Source organism: Peromyscus californicus, unplaced genomic scaffold, assembly GCF_007827085.1.
Source record: "Peromyscus californicus insignis strain IS unplaced genomic scaffold, ASM782708v3 Scaffold_11__1_contigs__length_118956290, whole genome shotgun sequence".
In the NCBI taxonomy this organism is placed as follows: domain Eukaryota; kingdom Metazoa; phylum Chordata; class Mammalia; order Rodentia; family Cricetidae; genus Peromyscus; species Peromyscus californicus.
In genome coordinates this window covers 111,612,435-111,636,831 of record NW_026294402.1, presented here as the reverse complement: position 1 = coordinate 111,636,831, position 24,397 = coordinate 111,612,435, and the positions used below count along the sequence as shown (strand labels likewise).

Sequence of the window (24,397 nt, the reverse complement as noted above, 5' to 3'; positions counted from 1 at the left end):
TCCCTCCAGTCCCACCTCCTGTGTGTGTGTCTCTCTCCCAAATCCATGACCTCTTCTTTATTATTCACACACACACACACACACACACACACACACACACACACACACACACAGAGTTCTGGTTTTGAAATATTAGAAAAGTTTTTGTCATGTAGAAATTTCTACTTCAAAAGTAGTTTTATGTATTTATTTAGGTCGGTAGGTAGTTTTCAGAGTGAGTCTTTGATATGACAGGCCTTGAACTCACCAGGGAGCCCAAGTTGGCCTGGAGCCCCTCTGATCCTTTCATTCTGGGAGTTCCCTGACATAGGGGATTCCATCTTCACATTCTGTGAAACAAGCTCCCACTCTTCTCCAGTGAAAGTTTACACATTTAATAACTATTCATTGCATGCCCACTGAATTATAGATGCTTTTTAAGGAATTAAGACTTCAGTGAGCAACCTGCAATCCTACCCTCTAACACACAAACCCAAAACACACACACACACACACACACACACACACACACACACACACACACACATACACACACACATAGGGGACAGAGAAAGATAATAATGATGATAATAATCATCATCATCATAATAATAAATGAATTAATAAATAATATGCCAGATAGAGATGTGATCTTCATTTAAAATATTTAAAGGTTGGATGTACTTCAGTGTTGCATAACACGCCCACTTACCTAGCAACTTGAAACAACACACGTTTATGAAATGAGGCCTGGTCTGGCGTGATGTAATTGGATTATCTGCTCAGCATGGCACATGACTAAAATCACCAAAGTCACCCAGGGCCAAAGTCTCAGCTGAGGATCAGTTTCTTTGCAAACTTCAGCTCCTGTCATGAGTAGGACTAATTAATACCCTTTTTTCCTTCCTGGACCACTGTCAGGGAGCTGTTCTCCTATATTCAAATCTTCCTCGCCATGGTCTGCCATGGGGCCCTCTGTTCTATTTGGTGGCTATTCAAGCTTAGTAGGAGAATCTCTCTGCTGCCTTAAAGCTTTGGCCATTTCTTTATGTGCCCTGCAGACCCAGATTAAAAGCCTCAGATACAAATTCAGCTGTGCTTACAACCCAACCAGGAAAGTCTAATCCATCATATTTGTAGTCTTAGAGATGGTCCAGGACATGCAGATGGTGGTGATGGTGGAGATGGTTCAGGACATGTGGATTGTGATGGTGGAGATGGTCCAGGACATATGGATGGTGATGGTGGAGATGGTTCAGGACATGTGGATGGTGATGGTGGAGACAGTCCAGGAGTTCTCACATGAAGAGCAAAAGGTAGATGGTGGAGAGGTGCTTGAAATGAGCTGGGTATCATTTGGAGTAGCAGAGTGTAGGGCAGTCTTTCTGGCAAGTGACATTTAAACCTAGCTATGGACTTTATGGAAGAAGTTTTCTTTTTTATTAAGGTATGTTTTTATTTTACCAGATGAAGGGACATCAAGTTCCATGTTTCAATCAAGAACAGCCAAGCACATGCTAGAGATAGCTAGGAGGCTGTGTGGCTGGGGCAGAGTGACCGAGGTGGGTCCATTCAGGTCAGCACTGGCCAGGAAGGCCCTTGAGTCATTTCCTCAATGGTTACTTTGTTATGTAACACTGAAATTACCTATTTTTCCCAAACATGTGGCATGAAGTCGAGGTGCATTTAGAAGACATATGTTGACAATCAATGCCTGGGTAGCCCAAGAGTAGGGATGGATGAATGTTGGTGGAAAGGAAGGAAATGGTTACATTCCAAGTTCATTCTTAAAACATTGAATGCAAATCATGTATTTCTACTTCCATCCTCTGGAAGGGGACGAATCACAATTCCAGGACACACACACACACACACACACACACACACACACACACACACACATAGCAGATACATTTCTTCATAATGCATCCAATTACACTAAATATATGCCACATTTTTCTTCACATTTCAACTCATGCAAACACACATGCACACATGACTTAATCTTAATTATGATTTGTGTGAATTCCTCGCATTTAGTTTTTATTGTTACATGTTAGATTCTGTAATTTGGCACTTCCAACATGACAGGAAACATGAGATTTGTTTCTTTAATTGGGCCACATATGTTTTCTTTTATGACATAGGAAGCTGACTTTGCTGAGTCTACTTAGGCGTCCCAAAGAAGAAGATGCCATAAAAATCCTCAAAATCAATATAATAAATCAAGGCTTCTAGCCAGAAGGCTTCCTGATGAAACTGCTCTGCAGACCTGGCAGTTTTCTGACCGTGTAGACACAGACCCATCCCATCCGTCTTTCTGACTCACGTAGCAACTTTAAAAGTAATTTGTTGGATTTTGAGATGTTACTGGGCTCTTTTCCTGGATGTCTCAATGTGACTCCAAGATCTGACAGTCACACACACACTTCTCCTTAGACTTTTCTCTGCCAGATTCCCTCTTTGCTGCTCGAGACACCATCTGCTCTGCTTACAATGACGGAGGCATCACAGAGACTCTCTTGTCGGTTTTGTTCCAATATCAAACAGTTGCTGGTGTATTTTCCAGGTAGATGTGTGCTCTGAAGCTCTTCTCTGACTCCCACTCATGCCGTGACTGTCGTGTTAACTCCTGCTCATGTGTGTGCAGGTTCCTGTCTGTGCAGATGAACTCGAGTGAGGTAGCACATGTGCCCACGGGTACACACTTATGTGGAGGCCAGAATGCAACCTCCACAGTCCTTCCTCAGACACTGTTCATCTTGACTTGTGCGTGTGTGCCGTGTAATGGGGAGAGGGTACCTGCAGGGCCCTAAAGAAGGTATCAGCTACCTTCAAACTGGACTTCCAAGTGATTGTGAATCATGGATGCTATTATCAAACTGGGGTCCTCCTGAAGAGCTGCTAGTGCTCGTAACTACCAACCTGTAACAGGAATCTTAAAAGGTCTTATTAATTAAAAAAAAAATACGAGCCAGATAGTGGGGTGAAAGCTGAAAGATCAGAGAAGTAGAACAAGCCACAACCATCCTCACCTCAACAACTCCTCAGCCAATCCTGTTTCCACGAATCCTCAAACTGAAAGCCTCTGAGTCCTCACTCCTGAGGGTCTCAGTTGAACTGCTGCTTAGTTCCTGTCTCCTCACACCTTATACACCATTCTCCATCTAGCCATGTCACTTCCTGGGATTAAAGGTGTGTGTGCTTTCCAAGCAAAGGCATGAGATCTCAAGTGCTAGGATTAAAGGCGTGTGCCACCACGCCTGGCTCTGTTCTCAGTGTGGCCTTGAACTCAAAGAGATCTAGACAGATCTCTGCCTCCCAAGTGATAGGATTAAGGGTGTGTGCCACCACTGTCTGGCCTCTATGTCTAATCTAGTGGCTAGCTCTGTCCTCTGATCCCCAGATAAGTTTATTAGGGTACACGATATATCAACATATTTAGGGTACACAATATATCATCACATTTGGGGTACACAATATATCACCACATCGAGCTATCTGTCCGGTCTTGTTTGTTTGTTTTTTGAGACAGAGTCTCTCACTGACCCAAGTCTCATTAAGTAGGCTATGCTGGCTGGCCAGAAAACCACAGGAATTTCCCTGTCTCTCCCTCCCCAATGCTGGGGCTACAAGTGTGTTCCATCATACCTGGCTTATTCTATGTGGGTCCTGGACGTTGAACTCATTGAACTGGCAAGAACTTTACTAAGTTCGTGACCCACTTCTTGGCTTCTGTTTTTGATAAAGAGTCTTCCTTCATTGTTCAGGCTAGCCTTGAGCTTCAAGTGACCCTCCTGTCTCAGTCTCTGGAGTATCATGGGCTCAAGGCACACACCATTGCTCTTGGCTAAGTCATGTTGTCATCTGCAATATCAAAGCAGATATTTTTGGTGCCAGCTGTCACTGGCTTGCTTTGCATTGATCTCCAGTGTGCCTGCAAAAGTGAACACACCTCAGGTCAATGACGTCCTCCCTATGTCCATAAAACAGAGAGAGGCAGACAGTGACAGCTGGGGTGGATTCAGAGACTAGAAACCTCTGATTCCTCAACTTAGCAGAGAGTACCACCAAAGATGCCACACACAGGCCCCTCAGTATTGTCCCTGTCACATGGTAATAAGCACTGGCCCCCATGCCCTCATTCCCCAGATGCGATCATTGCTCCTGGTGGCTCTTTTGTAGAACTTCTTACTTTCATCTCTTCCTTGGGATTGGGGGCTGCTGGTTACTTCTATTTCTGTTGTTGAGACTGATCCTTTAAATAGGAAGGATTTAGGGAAGAAAATGGACAACATGTGCTCTGGGGTGAGAGGTATTTACTCTTGGCGCCATTTTGCTGTTTGCTAACTCCACTCTCAGAATTCAAGTATTGAATTCCTGCATGGTTATTGTGAGGATGGAATTAGATAACGTGTACTGACTGCTAGGCAGTGGTAAGAAATGCTCTCAGGGTCTGGGAAGATGACTGAGCAGTTAATAGCACTGGTTGCTCATAGAAGACCCACATTTGCCTCACAACACCCAGATGGTGGCTCACAACTGTCTGTAATTCTAGTTCCAGGGGATTGGATGCCCTCTTTTGGCCTATTTAGGCATAAGACTTGCATGTAGTACCCAAACACATGCAGGCAAACAAACATTCATGTATGTAAAATAAAAATACATAAATTTTAAAAGATAATTTCCTCTCTTTCTTGTTGTTCCTCTCATCCACTGTGTTGCACCTGTGTTTGTTTGTATGACATATATGCCATGTAATGGATTAAACTCTGTATAATACATACAACGTAGTAAAACTGTAATTATGTATATATATAGTATACATGTATATGGTAATTAACATAATACACATATGTGTTAACTAATTCTACTTCTACTCCAAATTATCCTTATTTTCTACTCTTCTAAGAACCAAACTGGGTCTCTCTTATTCTCCAGAGCTGAGAAGATACAAGAGCAAACTCTTGGTAGAGGGCACCTAAAGGAAGAGCAGACACCAAGGAATCTGTCAGTGTCCACAGGTCTGAGTGACTCCTACCTGACTTATAACCACTGACATATAACTATCGATGTACATAAATAGACAGTACATATTTACACTTTGACATTTCTCACCTTTGTGAATATTCTCTTTTGTGAATTGGATCACTGATAGCACTAGAGGAAAAGAAAGCAAACCACTTTGTCCATTTACTTCAGTCTATAGGTGGAGGTACAGCTACGTTTGATTTCCAGAACCCACATGAAAAAAGTTGAGCATGGTGGATGTACATTCATAATCCTAGCACTGGGGAAGTGGAGACAGGTGGATTTCTGGCCAGCCATTCTAGTCTACTCAACAAATTCCATGACAGTGAGAGACCCTGCCCACCCCCTCCCCCCCAAAAAGGTGACCAGCCCTTGAGGAATGACACTGAGGTCCTGTGACTTCCACATGTATGCACACCTGCAATCACATACAAATATACACACAAACACACACAGACACACACACACAAGAAAGTCATCTTTTAACATATTATTAACATGATGTTGCTTATGTTTTGGCTCATGGTCAGAAATGCCTTTTTATAAGAAAAATCTATAAGTAACATTTAGTCCATTCATCACTGCCTGTAAGATCATTCCAGTTTGACATGCTATAGACATTGAGAGCAAATACTGTTGGCTATCAGCCGAAGGAACCTGTTTTCTTCTGAACTCCCAGTCTCCTCACTCCTGCTATTCATTCTGTGGTCATCAGTCACTTCCTCTGGATCTCACCATCCTTTATTTCCTGCCATATACATAAAGACATTCATAAATTGTTTCAACCCCTTCTCTTTCAGAGGCTTCTGTTTTCACAGCATTGTGTCTGTTATTTAGAAAGCACTATCATACACTTCAAAAGTTGGCAGTGTAGAACAGGGCTTGGGCAAACTAACGAGCTAAATCTAGCCCATGGCCTATTTTCAAAAATAAAGCTTTATTGGTACTCAGTGTCATAGCTTCATTTGTCAACTTGACATATCTGGGAAGAGAGAACTACAATTGAGGAATTGTCTCCATCTGATTGCCCTGTGGGCATGTTTGTGGTGCACGTATTTCTAATTGATATTGAGGGCCCAGACCACTGTGGATGACGTCATCCTTAGCCAGGTGGTCCTGAGCTGTGTAAGAAGGGTGGATGGACATGAACCCAAAAGAATCTAGTAAGCAGCATTTCTCCATCCTCTGCTTCAGTTCCTTCCTTCAGATTCCTGCTTTGAGTTATTCCCTTGGCTTCCATCTGTGATGGACTCTAAACTAAAGGAATTTCTTTCTCTCCCATGTGACTTTTGTCCAGGGTTTTGTTACAGCAACTGAGAAGCAAACTAGAAAACTCAGGTACACCCACTCTTTACCAGATTTTCTGGGGTGTGTGTGTGTGTGTGTGTGTGTGTGTGTGTGTGTGTGTGTGTGTATGTGTGTGTGTGTGTTGTACAGGCTGTAATGCCAGGCTTAAATAGTAGCTAATGAAACAGTAAAGCTGAGAAAGCCTAAAATAGTCATTATCTTTCTTTAAAAAAGAAATGTTTAAATCTAGTTTCAAGGATTTTAAAATGTATGTGATAGTGTAAAATATGAGTATATGAATTAATACACATTATAAAATTTTTGCAACTTAAAGTGATTTGAGTTCTGATATGATAATCAAACAAAAGACTAGTTGATATCTTCCCAAAAGTTAAGAGATTTAGTAAGATTTTACAGAATACTACACTTACCAGTGGCCCATTTGGAAATCCGTAGACTGTTGCTAGAGAGATGCTCAGAGAGCCCCTTCAGTACACTCTGTAATGTATTCAAGCAGAACGCTGACTCAGGTTTAAACCCATCACTTTCTCTACCTCCCACAGACCTAGTGCAGTAGCTCATACACATAAAGCTAACCACAAATGCTTTCTGCTAAATTGTTGGATGGTGAGGCATATAAGAAACCCATAATACTCTGCAGTGTGAACCCAAGAGCATCAGAGGAATGTGATTTTAGACAGGTATCCTTGGAGAGGATGGAGAGGGGATGGTGGCCACTGTGGTTGAGGATGGACAAGACAGTTGGTGGTTATAACAATCATTGTCCCTTTGCTTCTCTGACAACGCAAACAGCTCACAGTCCGTGATGATTTTCATGGCTTCTGTGGAGGATATTGTTTGCTTCGAATGAACACTTCAAGTTCTCTGTGCCCTTTGAAGTGGGAATGCAGTAAGCAGTGCTAATATTGGAGTGAGCTTAAAGCTAAAGACAACCACTCAGGGTACTTTGCCATGCTTTGCAGCTGGAGGACAGTAATTTTATAGAATTTTCCACTTTAAAAATATAAAACACTTCTTATGTTTTTGGCCAATGGGAATTCTTCTTTTTTTTTTGGACTTTGAACCTAATTAAATCAGCTCATCACCTTAATCACTCTGCAGATAGCCTTAAGCTCTCTGGTCTCTCAGTTCCATTCATTTGTGTGGTTCCTGTGACTGATTTATCTAAACCCCCAGCACAGTTTTCTAAGTCCATGGAACTACCCCAAACATCACTGCTTCATGTTCCCCTAAACGTCTGATTTCCTCATTTATTTAGTATTCTCTGTGAAGGCAAGAGTGTGTGTCTTTTTGCCTCTTGGTTGTAATTCCCTCTGTACTCCATGCCTGGCCCATTACAGCCCCCCAGTAAACAGGTGTTTGATGACTGAGTAGATGGGTAATTTGCAGGAGGTATAGGTTACTGGAAGCAGGGTGGGGCACAGGAAAAGAGGCTTCCTAACTTCCGTGCTGTCGTTCTTGAAGTCCAGCATCGAGATTTCTCTTCAAGTAGCTTAGCTATCGGTGTGAAGCTACTTAAAAGGACTGGTAGAGCCATTTTCCATTCATCTTATTGTCATTTTTATAGGCTAATTTCATTTGGGGGAATCAGCCCATTCCAGTCTTAGCCACTCTGGGGCTGTGGAACTGTCCTCTGGGAACGTTCTTTGTGACTTTAACTTCCAGAACACTCAGGCAGGAACTGTGGTGTGCCTGGGCTCATTGAGTGTGCACTGAGCCAGGAGCAAGATGTAAAGAGCTCTCTGGTGTGAAAAGACAAAGGAATACTGAGTCTGTTACTCAGATGTAAAGAGTTTGTGCCAAGCTCTGTCTCCTTTCTCCTGTCCCTCTGCCCGTTGCTCTTTCCTCAAGCCTTCCCTTCATCTTTCCTTTTCTTTTTCATTTACAAGGGGAAAGAGGATGTGGAGCTTGAAAGAGAACAAAGGAGAGGAAAAGAAGAGAGAATGTTTCCACAAATTCTAGTCTCCAAGCAAGGTTATATGTTTCTCTTGCTTTTTTTAAGAAACTGAAAATATGTTTGTGGAAGTATCTTCGATAAAATGCTTGCCTCAGCCGGGCGGTGGTGGCGCACGCCTTTAATCCCAGCACTTGGGAGGCAGAGGCAGGCGGATCTTTGTGAGTTCAAGGCCAGCCTGGTCTAGATGAGCGAGATCCAGGAAAGGCGCAAAGCTGCACAGAGAAACCCTGTCTCGAAAAACCTAAAAAAAAAAAAAAAAAAAAAAAAATGCTTGCCTCGCCAGCACAAGGACCTGAGTTCAATCCCCAGAACTCATATTAAAAAGTCAGACCTTGTGGCATGGTCTTGTAATCCCAGCCCTAGGGAAGCAAAGAAAGGTGGATCCCTGGGACTCACTGGCTAGCCGTCTAGCCTACTTGATGACCACCAGGCTGGTGAGACACTCTGTCTCAGAAAGAAGGCAGTAAGTGGGTGGCTCTTGAGGTACTGCACGAGGTTGTCCTCTGACCGCTACATACACATGCACCCATACACAAATGTTCACCACCCCCCAAATGAGCATGCACATGCATGTATCCATGCACAATAAACACTTTAAATAAAATATAAGCAATAACTTTTAAATTCAGTAATAAAAACTGTTAGTAATATATATGGAGTTCAAGGCACTGTTGCTTACATTTCAGTTTATTTAATGCCCTGGGAAGTTGTCTAAGGCAGTGTCTATTGGTCCAGCTACCCAGGTAAGGAAACAATGCAGGAGAGTGGGGCTTCTGTGGAATCTGAAAGGTATAAAGGACAGGAGTAGGCTGAGCTTGCTGCGATTATTGCAGCATGCACCATGGCACTCATGTGGAGGTCAGAGGACACCTTGCAGGAATTGGTTCTCTCCATTCACTATATGCATCCTGTGATGCATTATCAGGCTGTATAGCATGTGCCTTTACCAGTTGAACCACCTCCCTTTTGCCCTTCATGTTTTTATGGAAAACCATGTAGATACCATCTATGGACCTCTTTTTATTTTAATCCCCTCAGTTGAACAGTGAATGGGGGTTTTCAGAGGAGGAAGAAAACAGAGTTGGGAAGGAACTTATTCAAACGCACACAAGGAAAAATAGATGATGATGATGTTCATTTGAATCCAAGGTTCTCTGCATCTCCGTGATACCTACCTGATTATTTCCTTACTGGGTGTGAGGAAGCAACTTCAGGAACCTTCGAGTCTCTCCACTTACATTCACATCAGGAACACTTCCTAGTCCCCAGGGTTCCACAGCTGTGATAAGTGGGATGTGATGTCTCACACTGCTTCCTTTCACTCTGCTCTCCAGGAGGCTCCCAAGATTTGGAGTGGCAATTCTCAATTTGTAGGAAAGAATCTGGGGTGAGCCCAAAGCCACCTGGTCCAGGTAGATTCAGGTTGGGTGACTTACCCAGCATGACATTTCTGTCTAGACCATTGCTACAGGGGCTGCACAAACCCAATATAGCTTGCTAGGACCTCAAACAAGTCTAGGAGAATATGCAAAAGGTTCTATCACATTCTACTCTTAATTAATTAATTAACTTATTTCTCAATTTCCAGTGTGTATTGTGCATGCTCCTGAGTGCACAGGTATATTCTCTATAGCTCTCTATTTTATTGCCTTGAGAGAGGGTCTCTCATCCAGTCAGAAGTTCTCTGTTGGAAGTAGGCTGATTGCTAGGGCAGCAAACTCTTGAGACACACTTGTCTTAGCACCCCGTGCTTGCCAGTTTCATATCAACTTGACACAAACTATAGTCACCAGAGAGAAAGGAACTTCAACTGAGTGAATGCCTTCATAAGATTGCAAAGGGAGGCAGAGCTTTCTGTCCTGTATGCCCGATTATATCCAGCGGTCACTTCCCAAATTACCACCAGAGGCTTATATTAATTATAAATGTTTGGCCAATGGCTCAGGCTTATTAATAACTAGCTTTTACATTTAAATTAACCCATATCCATTAATCTGTACATTACCACATGGCCCATGGCTTACCAGTTTTTTGGCATCTTGATTCATGGACATCTGGCCGGCATCTCTCCTGACTCCACCCTCCTTCTTCCTGTATCTCCATTTGGCTTTTCTGTCCAGCCTTATTCTGCCTGGGTATAGGCCAAATCATCTTTTATTATCAACCAATGAGAGAAACATACTTTCACAGAGTACAGAAGGGTCCTCCCACAGCATAAGATCTGGCTATAGGCAAGCCTGGAGGCATTTTCTTAATACTTGATATGAAAGGGCCCATCCTATTGTTGGTGGTGCCATCCCTGGGCTGGTGGTCCTGAGTTCTATAAGAAAGCAGGCTGAGCAAGCCATGTGAGCAAGCTAGTAGACATTACCCCTCCATAGCCTCTGCATCAGCTCCTGCCTCCAGTTCCTGTCCTGACTTCCTTCAGTAATGAACAGTGATGTGAAAGTGTAAGCCAAATAAACCCTTCCCTCCCCAACTTGCTTTTGGTCATTGTGTTTATCACAGTAATTGTAATCCTAACAAAGACGATCCCCATGCTGATATTGCAGGCATCCACAACTACACCTAGTTTATAGGTAGGTGCTGCTGATTCAAACTCAAGTCCTCATGCTTGCTGAGCCATCTCCTCAGCCTCCACTCTACCCTTCAAAGTGCTAAAAATGCAGGCCTCACGTGTCACAGGATACTTGTGATCACAGTCCAACACACATGTCGTATTGCAGTATCAAAAGATTGGACATATTCGAAGCCAAAGCACCACAGACAATACAATTAAGTGTCCCAAAGTACCATGTTTTATGACAATTTTTATAAGGGGGGACCTCTGATTTTATGCTTACATGTCATAAAGGAAGCCATATCAGGAAAAGAAAGACAGTTTTCCTGTCAGGGGAGGAACAATAACTAGACACTTCCTTCTCTTCAGAGGCAAATGTGACACCAAGCAGGAGAGTCCCATTGGAGGGATGTTACAGAGGATAATATGCCACAGAAGAGACTGTGCAATTCCCGTTCCTCAGGCTGGGGCTGGGAGAAACTGAAAAGCTCCCTTCAATTTCCTCATGCAGCCTCCTTGTGAGGGGCATGATTTAGATCCCTTTAAAAGGATTTGTTTGAAAGAAAACTCCTTAGACCATAGGGCCAGTTTGTCTCTCCCTCTCTCCGGCCTTTATAAGTGAACAAAGTCACCACTTGTCCCCACACAGGGTGCAAAGAGGTTTGGTGTGGGTTTTACTGCCCATTCAGGCTTCTCATTCAGCTGGTTATAAGCGAAATCTTTAGAAGCCGCACAGCAGGAATCCTTTGCTTGGGGCACAGGGTACGGAGGGAATCTTTGAAAAAACCTATTGAAACTCTTGAGTTGTTGGGAAAAAAGTGTCCTCTTTGGACTTCCTTATTGGCAGTACGGGAAATAAACACACACAGGAAACCATTTAGCCTCTCTGTGAACTTCATGTTAACATCTGCTTATCAAAAGATCCATTGTGAATGCTTGAGAATTTTGGTATGTGGGCATATGTGTGTGTGCATATTGTATGTGAATTTATGTATGCATGTACATACATGCACAGTGCTTATGCAGATTGATGCAACAATATCCATGTTGTTGGATGAATACTACAAAAATAAATAGGTCTAGATAATTTTGTTATTTTTAACTGTAGAAGCTAGATATATGATATACAAATAGACACATTTTTTATACGGTCTCACTATGTAGCCCAGATTGGCCTTGAATTCTCAGTGGTTTTGCAGCCTCACTCTCCCATGCACAAACATGCACATCATATACATATGCAGGTACATATACATACACATACATATACATGCTGTCATGTAGCCAACTGGCCTTGAACTCCTTATGTAGTCTAGGATAACTTTGAACTCCTCCTCTTGCCTTTGTCTCTCAAGTGGAGCATTACTGAATGCCTAATATGATCCGGAAATGCTGAACTGGGGACCCAAGGAAGATCGACGTCTATTTTACAGTGGAAAGTGAAGGACCAGGACAAGGGGAGCATCCCTGTGAGTGTTAGGAAAAGAACCCCATTCAAACCAGAGTAGGAGAAGAGGGGGTGTCCCCATGACGATGTCTAGGACCCCTGCATGCCGTGTGATTGTCTTTATTGGACTGCAGAGCCCTCCCTCCCCTCTCATCACGTGGGCTCTGCACTCTGCTGCTTCTGATCTTTCCTCCTTCATTTCACCCAGTGAGCGCCCACTGAACTGCCATTTCTCTCAACATCACCTAAGCAGAAAAGAGGTTCCTATCAGGGGACAGGACTAGCTTACGGGATTTGGGATCGGCAGGAACCTGGAGTCTAAAATGTAGACAGCCACTCAAGGACATTCCTTCTGTCTCCACTGAGCAAGATCAGCTTCTTGTCTTTGGGCGGTCTCCTCCTCTCTTATTCTCCTAATCTCACACCTGCTCCATTAAAACCACCTTTTCTTAGTTCAGAGACCCTGTAGACGTATGGCTCCCTAGGGGCTGTGTCTGTTTTTCCAGAAGACTTCTGGTTGGTACGGGCCAGTTCAGGAGACAGCTTACCTCTGGCAGGCTCAAGTCGGGATGTCATCCATAATGACCAACTCTTATAAGGAAATGATCCAAAGGGAGTTGGGAATGCTAGCAGAGCTTCCAAGGCTGGGGGAACCTGCTACAGTTACCTTTCTATGACTCTACCCAGTTCCTACAGGCAATGTATTCCCTAGACTTTCATGTTATTTACCATAAAAACATAAAATTCTCCTAAAGACTCACTTTAGCAGTATTTTAAGCTACCACTGGGATGCACCCAAAGTAATTTCAGTGTGACCTTATTGACTATTTCTGAAGTTATCTTGAAATTTCTGTCTGCTGAGGAATACTGATAATAGTTAACACCTACCTGTTTTTTCCCTGTTTGAAACCAGGACTGGCTGTATGCATGACAGTGGCATCCCTAGCCAAGACCTTAGCAATTTGGAAGGGACACACATGTGGGCAATGTGGGTTGGCAATGACATCATCACTGATAACTGAAGTTGATAGCTTCAGTACTGTTGTCTGTGATGCTGTAGAGCACTTCCCTCCTAGCATGACAGCATCAACATCTTCATCAGCACACGTGATGCTTAACAAGAGCCCCCACCAGATAAGACCCGTTGAGATTCCCCCATCGACATGGGTGGAGAAGGTCTTAAGAGCCATTTTAACTGAAGCTATGGACCACTCTTCCCTGTGCCACCCTCCCAACTGTTTGTAATTTTACTCAAGCTGTGCATGTCTTCTGGCCTTGGGAGGAGGTAGAGTATTCAGAGCACGGAAGACTAACTGAGGAGGATCTTCATTTATGTAGACATGCAGACCCGTATGGGAGGGTCATCATCCATACTGGGGTGAGACTTTCCAGTGGTGCAGAGATCTGGGAGTCACCCATGTTTAGTAAATAAGCCCAACCACAGCATTGACTCACCACGTTGCACTCACATGAGACCCTTGGTTATGCTTTTGCTGTCATCTATGAAGAGTAGACATTTGTTGGGGTCTCTCCAGGAAAACAGCATACAACACAAGATAATCTCATCAACAATAAGGGGAAGAGTCAGTAACAAGAGTGGTTCAGATGCTTGTGTCTCACAGCAAATGTTTTGAAACTTTAAGTTTCTCTATAAACTTATTATCTGTGTATTTATTTTCTCTATAAACTTATTTTTAAAATTATTGTTACTTTGGTGTGTGTGTGTCTGTGCATCACATGTATGCTGGTGCCCTTAGAGGCCAGAATAGGGCAACAGACACCCAGGAACTGGAGCTACAGATGGCTGTGAGCCACCATGTGCCTTCTGGGAATTGAACTCAGATCCTCTGCAACAGCAGCCAGTGCTCTGACCTCTGAGCCATCTCTGCAGCTCCTCTATGAACTTATTTTAATACATGCCTGTAATAGCCATTCTCATGTCAATGCATACTGTATTTGTAGAGATTGTAGTCACATAATCAAGCCTGGTTCTTTTTTAATTCTTAGCAGTTAGTGTCTTTACCAGTTTGCTGGACCTCTGCCTTTCAAGTTCTCCATCATAGATCATAGATGTTAATACTCGCATTATTAGTGTTCTGAGAGACCTGAGAAACAATGCTGGGAAGATCCAGGGCAAATGCTCAGGGGACATTGGTGATGTCAGCACCAGGCTGCGTATTATTCTTGCAGAAATGGTTGAGATGACTGCCACATCTCCACTCATCCCCAGCCAGCCGTGTGCTGTCTTTGATTTTTAACTGAAGCTGTGATAGACAGATTGATTCACCCAGCGCTTGGCTTGAAAATGCCCTGCTTCCCTGTGTGCCTCTCCACTTTGTTCTCCAGAGTTTGCTCTGGTGCCCAGGGACTCCATTCTCCAGGTCTAAAACCCGCATATAAGTGATGCTTGTGGTAACTGAGAGGGGAGCCCTTACCCAGGGCCAAATACTTTACCTTCCTCCTAACTCTCTGGAAAGTTGCTGCTGGGATGTTGGAGGCTCTACAGAAGCTGCTGCCTCTGACCTAGTAGCATCCAAGGCCACTGCAGCACACACCTGCAATGCCTCTCATGCTCTTTTACAGCCTCTCTCTTCCTGTTTGCTTTGTGGGACTATCCTTTGTGCCCCACTCCCTGTTATATTTTTGAACAAGATCTGTTTTTCCATTAGACCCTGCTTTCTTAAGAGTCTTCCACAAAAGTCAGTACTATGGTAGATTATTAGGAAGGGGATTCCTTGAATTCTTTCCTGCACTTGAATCCCAATCCAAAGACCTGGTCATTATAAGATCTTGACTTTTAAGTTACCTTATTTCCTCCTCCATCAGTTTGCTTACCTATATCATACACCTTATGATAGTAGCTAGGTTTTAATGTTGCTAAGAAGAACCCAGAAACCTTACAGTAACATATATATGTACACATACATATGTATACATACATACATATACACATATACACATTTAAAACAGCCCCTAATGCAGCATGGGCTGTGCGCTAGTGTTCACTCTTGTGATGCTGAAACCCTCATTTGTTACATCCAAGAATCTAGCGAGACTCTTCACCCTCTTTTCCTTGTTGCTGCCTTTTATGTTCTCTCTCTCTCTCTCTCTCTCTCTCTCTCTCTCTCTCTCTCTCTCTCTCTCTCTCTCTCTCTCCCTTTCCCTCCCTCCCATTTTCTCTCTCCCTCTCCTCCTCACCACCCTCCCTTCTCCCTCCCTCCCTCCTTCATTCCCTTCCTCTCTCCCTCCCTTCTTTTTTCCCTCCTTCCCTTTCTCTCTCTCCTTCTTCTCTCTCATGTCTCTCATCCCTCTTTCTTATAGACGAGGTACCATGTAGCCTAGGTTGGCCTTGAACTCACTATTTAACTTTGAGGGTGGCCTTGGACTTCCAACCCTCTGTCTCCACTTCCTGAGTGCTAAGATTACAGGAATGGGGAAAGTCCCAGCACACTCAGTTTATACGGTACTGGAAATGGAAACCCAGAGCGTCTGGCTCGCTACGGAAGCAGTCTACCAACTGAGCTGAGTCCCCAGCCCGCACTACTCCTTTTCTGAGTCTGTCTCCCTTCTGCCGTCTGCTTCCTTCTTCCGCTAGCACTGGTGCGTGCCTAGCGCCACCATTGCCTCTGGAAGCACTGGAGGGAGCTCTTCTGTCTGCTGCTCCACTGTCGTTTTCTTCACCAGTCCTGACCCCTGGCCTGGCAGACACAGCAGCAGGGCTGCCAGCTCTCGGCTGTGCGGAAGCCTTTGTCCGGCCTCTTTGCTCTTTCCACTGGCTTCCTGCCTCTGGGCTGTCACATGCTCCCTGGCATGGTTCGTAGAGGGTGTGCCAAGGAGAAGAATGACAGCAGGGCTCAGATTAGCCAGTTACAGGCTCCAGGAAATGAGGATCTCAGGATGACTGGGCCTCTGGATTCCGAGCCATTTCTTCCCTTTGTTACCTTTGCAGGTTCGTGTATTCTACTGCGTTTGCAACACTGCATGTTTTTCTTTGAATGAAATATAATTAAGACATAATAAAGGGCACAGGTGTTAACTGTTCACTTAGATGAGTGTTGGCAATTTTATGCATCCATACAGTGATCCCCAAATAAGACAGCTATATTTGTTTCCATGGAAAATTCTTATTTTCCTTCTGAATGAACTCCTTTTAAAGCAGCTCAACAATAACTTTCTGGTTTCTTTTCTTATATACTGTGTGTTTTTCTTCTTTTGAATGAAAATAAGCATTTTCATACAATATATTCTGATCACAGTTTCCTTCCCCTTCTTCTCCAGTCTGTCCTCACAAGCCCACCCAACCAAGTCCATGCCTTCCTTCTCTCCCTCTTTAGGAAAAAAGCAGACAAATTTAAAGTAAAATAGGCACAAGATCACACACACACACACACACACACACACACACACACACACACACACACCATAAAAACACAAAATTGGAGACCATAACATACAAGCAAAAGACTAGTAAACAATGCCCAAACAAAGCCATGTGAGACCCTCCCTGAAAAAATCCTCTAAAATAAGCACTGAGTTAATTTTGTGTTGACCATCTACTGCTGGGCATGAAGTTTGCCCTCAAGTATGTTTCATATACTCAGTGAGACTCCACTGGAGAAAACTGATGTTTCCTTCACAAGTGGTTGTTCAGTGGAGATAGCTTCTTGGTTAGGAATGAATGCTTACATACATACTTTTTTTCATTTCAGAACTTATATAAATGATATCATATATACCTATTCTTCTATGACTGTCATCTTTAATTTGTTATGCTTTTGGTGTGCATCAAGAATCTGTTCATATTGATAGCTAAAAAGGTATTCCATACTATAAATATTCCTCAATAAAAAAAATCTATTCTTCTAATTGTAGCTTGAAGACAATTTCCAAATTGGAGAGATTATGAATAAACCAGTTGTTATTTTTTAATTGATATTTTAGTTATTCTTTGAGACTCTCGGGCATATATACAACATACTTTGATTTTCTTTTCCCTCTTCCCTCTTTGAATTCCTCTCAGGATCCCCCGAAACTTCTATTCCTAATGTCATGTCCTTATTTGTTTTTATAAATATCCCACTGAGTTCAGTTAGTGTTGCCTGTATGCACATAGGTGTGCAACTGTCCACTGGAACGTGGACACTTTCCCAGTGGCCACACCCTAAAGATGAAGAATTTTCCCTCCCCTAGCAGCCATCAACTGTCTGCAGTTCCTCAATGGATGGGGCTCCCACGGCATGCTAGTTGGATTGGTTTGGTCCTGTGCAGGTCTTGTGCAGGTAAACATAGCTATTGTGCATTCTTGACTGCCATAGTTATGTAGCTAGAGTTTTCCTGCCTGGCCCACAGTCAGGACAAATCTCTGTCACCCGCCAGTCCCACAGCCGCTCAGACCCAACCAAGTAAACACAGAGACTTATATTGCTTACAAACTGTATGGCTGTGGCAGGCTTCTTGCTAACTGTTCTTATATCTTAAATTAATCCATTTCCATAAATCTATACCTTGCCACGCAGCTCGTGGCTTACTGGCATCTTCACATGCTGCTTGTCATGGTGGCGACCGGCAGTGTCTCCCTCCGCCTTCCTGTTCTCTCAATTCTCCTCTCTGTTAGTCCTGCCTATACTTCCTGCCTGGCTACTGGCCAATCAGTGTTTTATTTATTGACCAATCACAGCAACACATTTGACATACAGACCATCCCACAGCACAGCTATGTCCTGACCAGAAGACAGCATTAGACAGCTGTCATCCTCGTCCCCTGCTATTTGTACCTTCTCTCCAACCCCTCTTCCACAATGTCCCTTGAGCCTTCTGGGGATGACTGAGTTGAGATAGATGTCTTATTTAGTGCTGAGCACTCAGTCCTTTATTCTCAGCATGCTGACCACTTATGAATCTCTGCATTAGCTGCTGCCCACTACAAAATGAAGCGTTTCTGACCAAGACTGAGAGTTGGATAGGTCTATCAGAACAAACATTAAATATTTAGAAGGCAGTTGGTGTGAACATTTAGCAAAATAATAATAGCTTCACCACTAATCATATTCATATAAAATTTTTTTGTGTTTATGTACTTTCTTTTGGGAAAATGACTAAGGGTACAATTGTTGGCTCATACTGTAGAAATATGATTCATTCTCTCTCTCTCTCTCTCTCTCTCTCTCTCTCACACACACACACACACAAACCAATAAGAAGTATAGTAGAACATTATTTTAAGGTGTGTTACTTTTGTTTATGTTGCATTGGTTTAACTCTGTGAAGCTGTGTTACTGTGCTTGTCTAAAACACCTGATGGTCTAATAAAGATCTGAACAGCTAATAGTTAGGCAGGAGAAAGGATAGGCAGGGCTGGCACGCAGAGAGAATATATAGAAGGAGAAATCTGGGAGGAGGAAGGAACGGGCGAGAAGGAGGAGGACTCCGGGTGCTAGCCACCCAGCTACACAACCAGCAGCAGAGTAACAAGAAAGACATACAGGAAAAGGAAGAGCCCAGAGGCAAAAGACAGATGGGATAATTAAAGATAAGAAAAGCCGGCAAGAAAAAAGCTAAGCTAAGGCCAGACATTTGTTAGTAATAAATAAACCTCTGTGTGTGATTTATTTGGGAGCTGAGTGGTAAGCCCCTAAAAGAGTTAAAACAAACAACAACAAAGAAGTTTTCCAAAGTACTTGCACTAAGTCCTCTTCTCACTAGCAGTGTGTGAAGATCTTGGGTCATAAGCACATGTCAACATTTAGTGTTATTGGTCATTTTATTTTTAGTCACTCTAGTTTTAGCTGGTATAGACCTGGTATTGTTCTTACAACTTTACTTTACATTTTTCTCATGACCAGTGGGCTTATAAGCCTACTAGCCAACCCAATTCTTTTTTTGGTACATTGCCTTTCAGATTGTTAATGGCAGGATAATCTAGTCAATTGACCAATGTTTTAAAGCTCTTGTTCTCATTTAAAAGGAAGAATATGGGCACTTAGTGTTTTATGTAAGATACAGAGAGTCAATTGTTTTGTAATAGATACTATTACGTAGAAAGGACCCAGTAATTGCCTTTAAAGTGTCAGTTAGGATAAAATTAGAAGGGAGAGAGGGTCAAGAGACATTAATATGGCAAAAAAAGTTGGACATTTTTCAGCTAGGAGAAACACTGTGAAGGCATGCTTGTGGAAAGTCTGACTCCGTGTCATTGTGGGGGGGTCTGTCAGGGCTAAAGGTGGCAGGGCTTCCTTCCATTTCAGCAGCTCTGTTGTAAACTAATGGAAGCCTTAACTACAGAGAGTGATATAGGAATAGAGAGGACAAAACAATTTAAGAACTACTAAAACTTTTCTGTAGGATTCAGTGACACTGATCATTGACATTGGAAATGAGTCAATATTGCTAAGACTTCCAGGCAGTTGGTTTCAAAATGTATCTGTGATATTTTTAAAAGTTAGGTATGGGGAAGATAAAAGTTTAGAGCAAAGCAATTAACCCATTTAGTTTTGTGCATGATCATTTAAATTTTGTTTGCCTTTGGGTGATCAACAGTTATATATCCTATCCAGCAGATAGTTTACAACTGGGGAATGGAATTTAAGAGAGAGTAAACTACATAACTGCTCCCTCTTTGTGTGTCTGTGTGGGAGGAGTTGCACATATACATGCTTGCACACACACACACACACACACACACACACACACACACACACACACACAGAGAGAGAGAGAGAGAGAGAGAGAGAGAGAGAGAGAGAGAGAGAGAGAGAGAGAGAGAGCGCAGATAAGACAAATGACCCCAGATAGGAGTCACAGCTTGAGTGTGAATGTTACAGAAGATGGGGAGCAGGATGTGAAGAAGAAAGACCACCATGCCTGCCTTCTGGTTGCTGAGAGAATAATCTCCATTAGTGAATATAACAGAACTAGAAGAGGAGGGTATTTACATGTCCCTGTACATGAAGTGTCAGGTTTCCGACTCATGTAAAAGTGGAAATGGGAACCTAGTCATGTGATTATAAGGCTGAGTCATGGAGGAATCACTGAGGATAGCACCTGGGTTCATGAGGGTAGTGATTTTCAGGAGACAGGAAGGTGTGTTGGACCCAAGGGAAGTTTACTGGTAATATCCTTTCTCTGCACCTAGCTTTTATGTAGGTTCTGGAAATCTAACTCAGGTCCTCGTGGTTGTGTGGTAAGCCCTTTACTGACTAAGCCATCTCCCAGTCCCTTGGTAAGTACTTCTTACGAATGTATCTGCACTTCTTATTAACTTTTGACCTCTGTGCACCACACAGGTGGTTATCATGATGATGGATGAAGGGAATGGAGAAGCACGGACAACCAGATATGATTGGTTGCCTTAACAACCTGTTTCATAGTTTTGTAGTTTAAATGGATTCATTCATCTGTAGATTAAAATTTTATTTTTCTTTTTAAAGGACTGACTTGCTCCCCAGTTCTAGTAATCCCAAGATGCTAAGATTTATCCTCAAAAAAGTTGTTAATCTAGGTATCTGATATCAGAACGTAACCCAACAGGAACTTGGGATCTTGGATGCAAGTTTCTTCCCCACTGGGTTTACAGAATATAATAGCAATACGATTAGCACATTTTCCCAGTGATTGAGTTGGCAAGTGCCATGGATTTATAAATAGAATTTATTGTGAAAGTCATTGTGCTACTGGGATAAGTGGTTCTCACAATCTGATGATAGAAAATGCTCTCTGAAAGGAAACTATTATATGCCTCCTATGCTGTGGCCATCCGAGGACAAAGGAGCCAACAAGGGACTTTTGTTTTCAATATATTTTACCCTATATGTCATTGTGATCAGCCAGATCTACTTGACATCTGGGAAATTAATATTTTACCAGTTTTCCATTTTAAGTGACATGGGTCAAGCAAGTTGGGTATAAATGTCCATTTCAAACCCTGCACCATGTTGCTATCTCGAGGTTGGATGATAGTGAGCTGCTGAAGAATGCCCAGACTTCTGCTGGTGTCTCCCCATGAGAGCAATAGACCCATGGAATATGAATGCCATTTAGAGTTGGGCACCAATCTGTGTTTCAGTCTGATCCTCATAATAAAATTCTGATTTACCACATGAGAATGAGACTCACAGTGCACTTCCAAAGTGACCACTGTGAGGAAGGTCATTTATGTAACTGAAGGTAGGGTTGCTGCTATCCCCACCAAAGCATCACTAATTTCTAAAGGATGGAGTTGCATGTTGTAGCTGGGGGGAATTGGTATTGATGAGATCAGTATCAATAAGGCTATGTGCTTGGTGATCCAGGCAAAACTGTAATGCAGGGAAGATGCTTTAATCTCAGTCAGAAGAGTATTTCATGTTTCCTCCACAGCCAGCGGCCATTTCCATGGTGAGCTGAGTGATCTGCCCTGTCCACACAGGGGAATGCATGATGCATAGCTGGACTGGTTTGCACAGAGTTGTCTTCACATCCCATCTCTTTCTTTTCAACAGTCTAACTCCACAGTGAGAACCTATCAAACCAGCAAGTCACGCATGACCATGAGCCCTGGCTTCAGTTCCCACTGGAGCACCAGCCAACCTGCCTGGAACACATACTCCTTCCCAAGAGCGAGCTTGCACTACCAGTCTCATGCCAGCTACACGTACTGCACTGGCCACCCTTCAGTAAGTACCCATCTCTCCGGATTCGGATGCTCGGCACAGTTATATTTTTAAGTTGGTCTTTCTGTGAAATGGGTTGTTTTCCTACAAATAGATTTCTCTTGAGTATAACATGTGGACAATGGTAATGTCTTAAGCATTTAGATGATAAATGTTTGGGTGATCTAGGGTGACAGTTGATATTTTATTCCAAGTTGCTCCTAGATGGTACAGATTACCATGGTTTTCAGAATGGTGCACTAGGGAGGTTGAATGTGTAACTATTTCTGGTTTGATTCTTCTCGCTTCCTCTTGGCTGTTGATTATGATTCTAGTTGGTCACTGTTGTGCTAGGGAAAAAAAGAGTCTTAAAATGAGAGAAAAGTTACAGGATTCTGGATGCTCCCTCTTTCCTCCATGGTCTTTAAAATATTTGTACAAATGTAAACAGACAGAACTGTTTTGCAGCTACTACTACATAGAGCTCTGGCTGTTGGTATAAGTGACTTAAAGGGCAGGGAAAACAAACCCCAGTCATGGAAAAGAAAACTCGTGGAGTCTGAGAACCTTCTGGAATAAGGCGCCTGTTTTTGCCACCATGTCTTTCATGTGTCATAATCCAACCACTGTAAACTAGGATTTCTGTGTTATTGCAAATTGCATTGTGTGTCCTTAAAAAAGACTGTGGTGAATGTCTACTGGGGTATCTCTGTGGACTGTTCAAGAGCTGAGCACAGTTCTTTGCGGGGCTCAAAGCATATTGTCTGGCTGGTCAGCCCTGGGAGATGTGGGATCCATAGCCATTTAACTATTGATGTAGACTTCCATACCTTACCACCAGTTACCACTTAATGATTACGAAGTTATAAAATATGTAGGGCTTCTAAGTTGAAGCAGTGTGTTGTAAGGACACACAAAAGAAGTCTCAGGAAATTTACTCAAACTGAGAGTTTGTATGACTTTGTTTAAAAGCAATGTGGGAATAACTGTCTAATTTAAATTGCAAGGAGCTCTTTGCTCAGTGGTTAGAGCTCTGGCATCTGTTTGGACATGTGAAAAGATATGTGCACAAGAGGATGGAGAGGCAGCTCCACTAATCAGTGCTTGTGAGGCTTACACAAAACCCTGGGTTTAGTTCCCAGCACTGCATACACAAGGCATGGTGGTGCACAGCTGTGACTGTGGTACTTGGGATGTGGTGGCAAGAGGTGATATGGTGCTCTTGTGCTGTGGATATTGATTGCTCTGTATGCTGTGAGTGTGTTGCTCTGATTTGGTTGATAAATAAAATGCTGATTGGCCAGTAGCCAGGCAGGAAGTATAGTATAGGCAGGACAAGCAGAGAGGAGAATGCTGGGAAGTGGAAGACTGAGTCAGGAGATGCTGCCAGCCGCCGCCGCCATGAGAAGTAAGATGTAAAGTACCGGTAAGCCACGAGCTGTGTGGCAACTTATTAGATGACTAGAAATGGGTTAATTTAAGATATAAGAACTAGATAGCAAGAAGCCTGCCATGGCCATATAGTTTATAAGTAATACAAGTCTCTGTGTGTTTAATTGGGTCTGAGTGGCTATGGGGCCCAGCAGGACTAGAGAAATCTCCAGCTACAGTCATCCTCAAATATAAGTAAATATATGAATGAATGAATTATTTAACAAATAAATAAGAATACACTCATGAGGATAGTTTTAGGTATTTTTAAATAGTTTGTAAGAAGATCTTTAATAACTATTATTCTTTCATCAAAATTAGCATTATTATTCATTTATAATTATTCACTATTATTATGTTCATCCTTTCTAAAGAAGGGGGAAACTAGTGTTTACACACACACACACACACACACACACACACACACACACACACACTATAAATTAAGGTTAAAAAGAAGCAAATGAACAAGAAAATATTTGGCAGTGGTGAATCTAATGCAGAGACTCACTCTGGGTTGATGTGTTGGCAAATGATAGTGGGTGCCACTTTGAGATTAGGTGGGCAGTTAAGTCGTTTTCCAGACTCCAGATGAGTGACAAGGACAAGTGTCTGTGCTAAGTTCAGGAGAAAGTGAAACCCAAGCAAGAAGCAGTTCACATGAAAAAACCTGGAGAGAGGAGAACAGAAGGAAGAGGGCAGCCACAGTGTCTTAGTTGGGGTTACTGTTGCTGTGGTGAGACACCATAACCAAAAGCAAGTTGGGAAGGAAAGGGTTTATTTGGCTTACACTTCCATATCAAAGTCTGCCATTGAAGGCAGTTAGGACAGGAACTCCAGATAGGACCCTGAAGACAGCTGATGCAGAGGACATGGAGGAATGCTACTTGCTAGCTTGCTCTTAGTGGCTTACTCAGCCTTCTTTCTTACAAAACTCAGAGCCATCATCCCAGGGATGGCCCCACCCACAATGGGCTGGGCCCTCTCCCATCAATCACTAATTAAGAAAATGCCTTACAGCTGGATCTTATGGAGGAATTTTCTCAATTGAGGTTCCC

The 24,397-nt window shown here is 42.9% G+C and overlaps 1 protein-coding gene across 14 annotated transcripts in view; it reads left to right on the top strand.

Moving 5' to 3' along the window:
- Rbms3 (RNA binding motif single stranded interacting protein 3) overlaps nucleotides 1-24,397 on the top strand; it is a 1,493,133-nt gene that overhangs the window by 669,937 nt on the left and 798,799 nt on the right. For 11 of the 14 annotated variants that reach the window (XM_052723536.1, XM_052723582.1, XM_052723605.1 and 8 more), the window contains one exon: nucleotides 21,759-21,932. In XM_052723536.1, the coding sequence (XP_052579496.1) occupies nucleotides 21,759-21,932 (174 nt within the window). Of the gene's footprint in view, nucleotides 1-21,758; nucleotides 21,933-24,397 lie in introns of those variants that run through there. The other 3 variants (XM_052723627.1, XM_052723623.1, XM_052723630.1) reach the window with 2 other exon arrangements.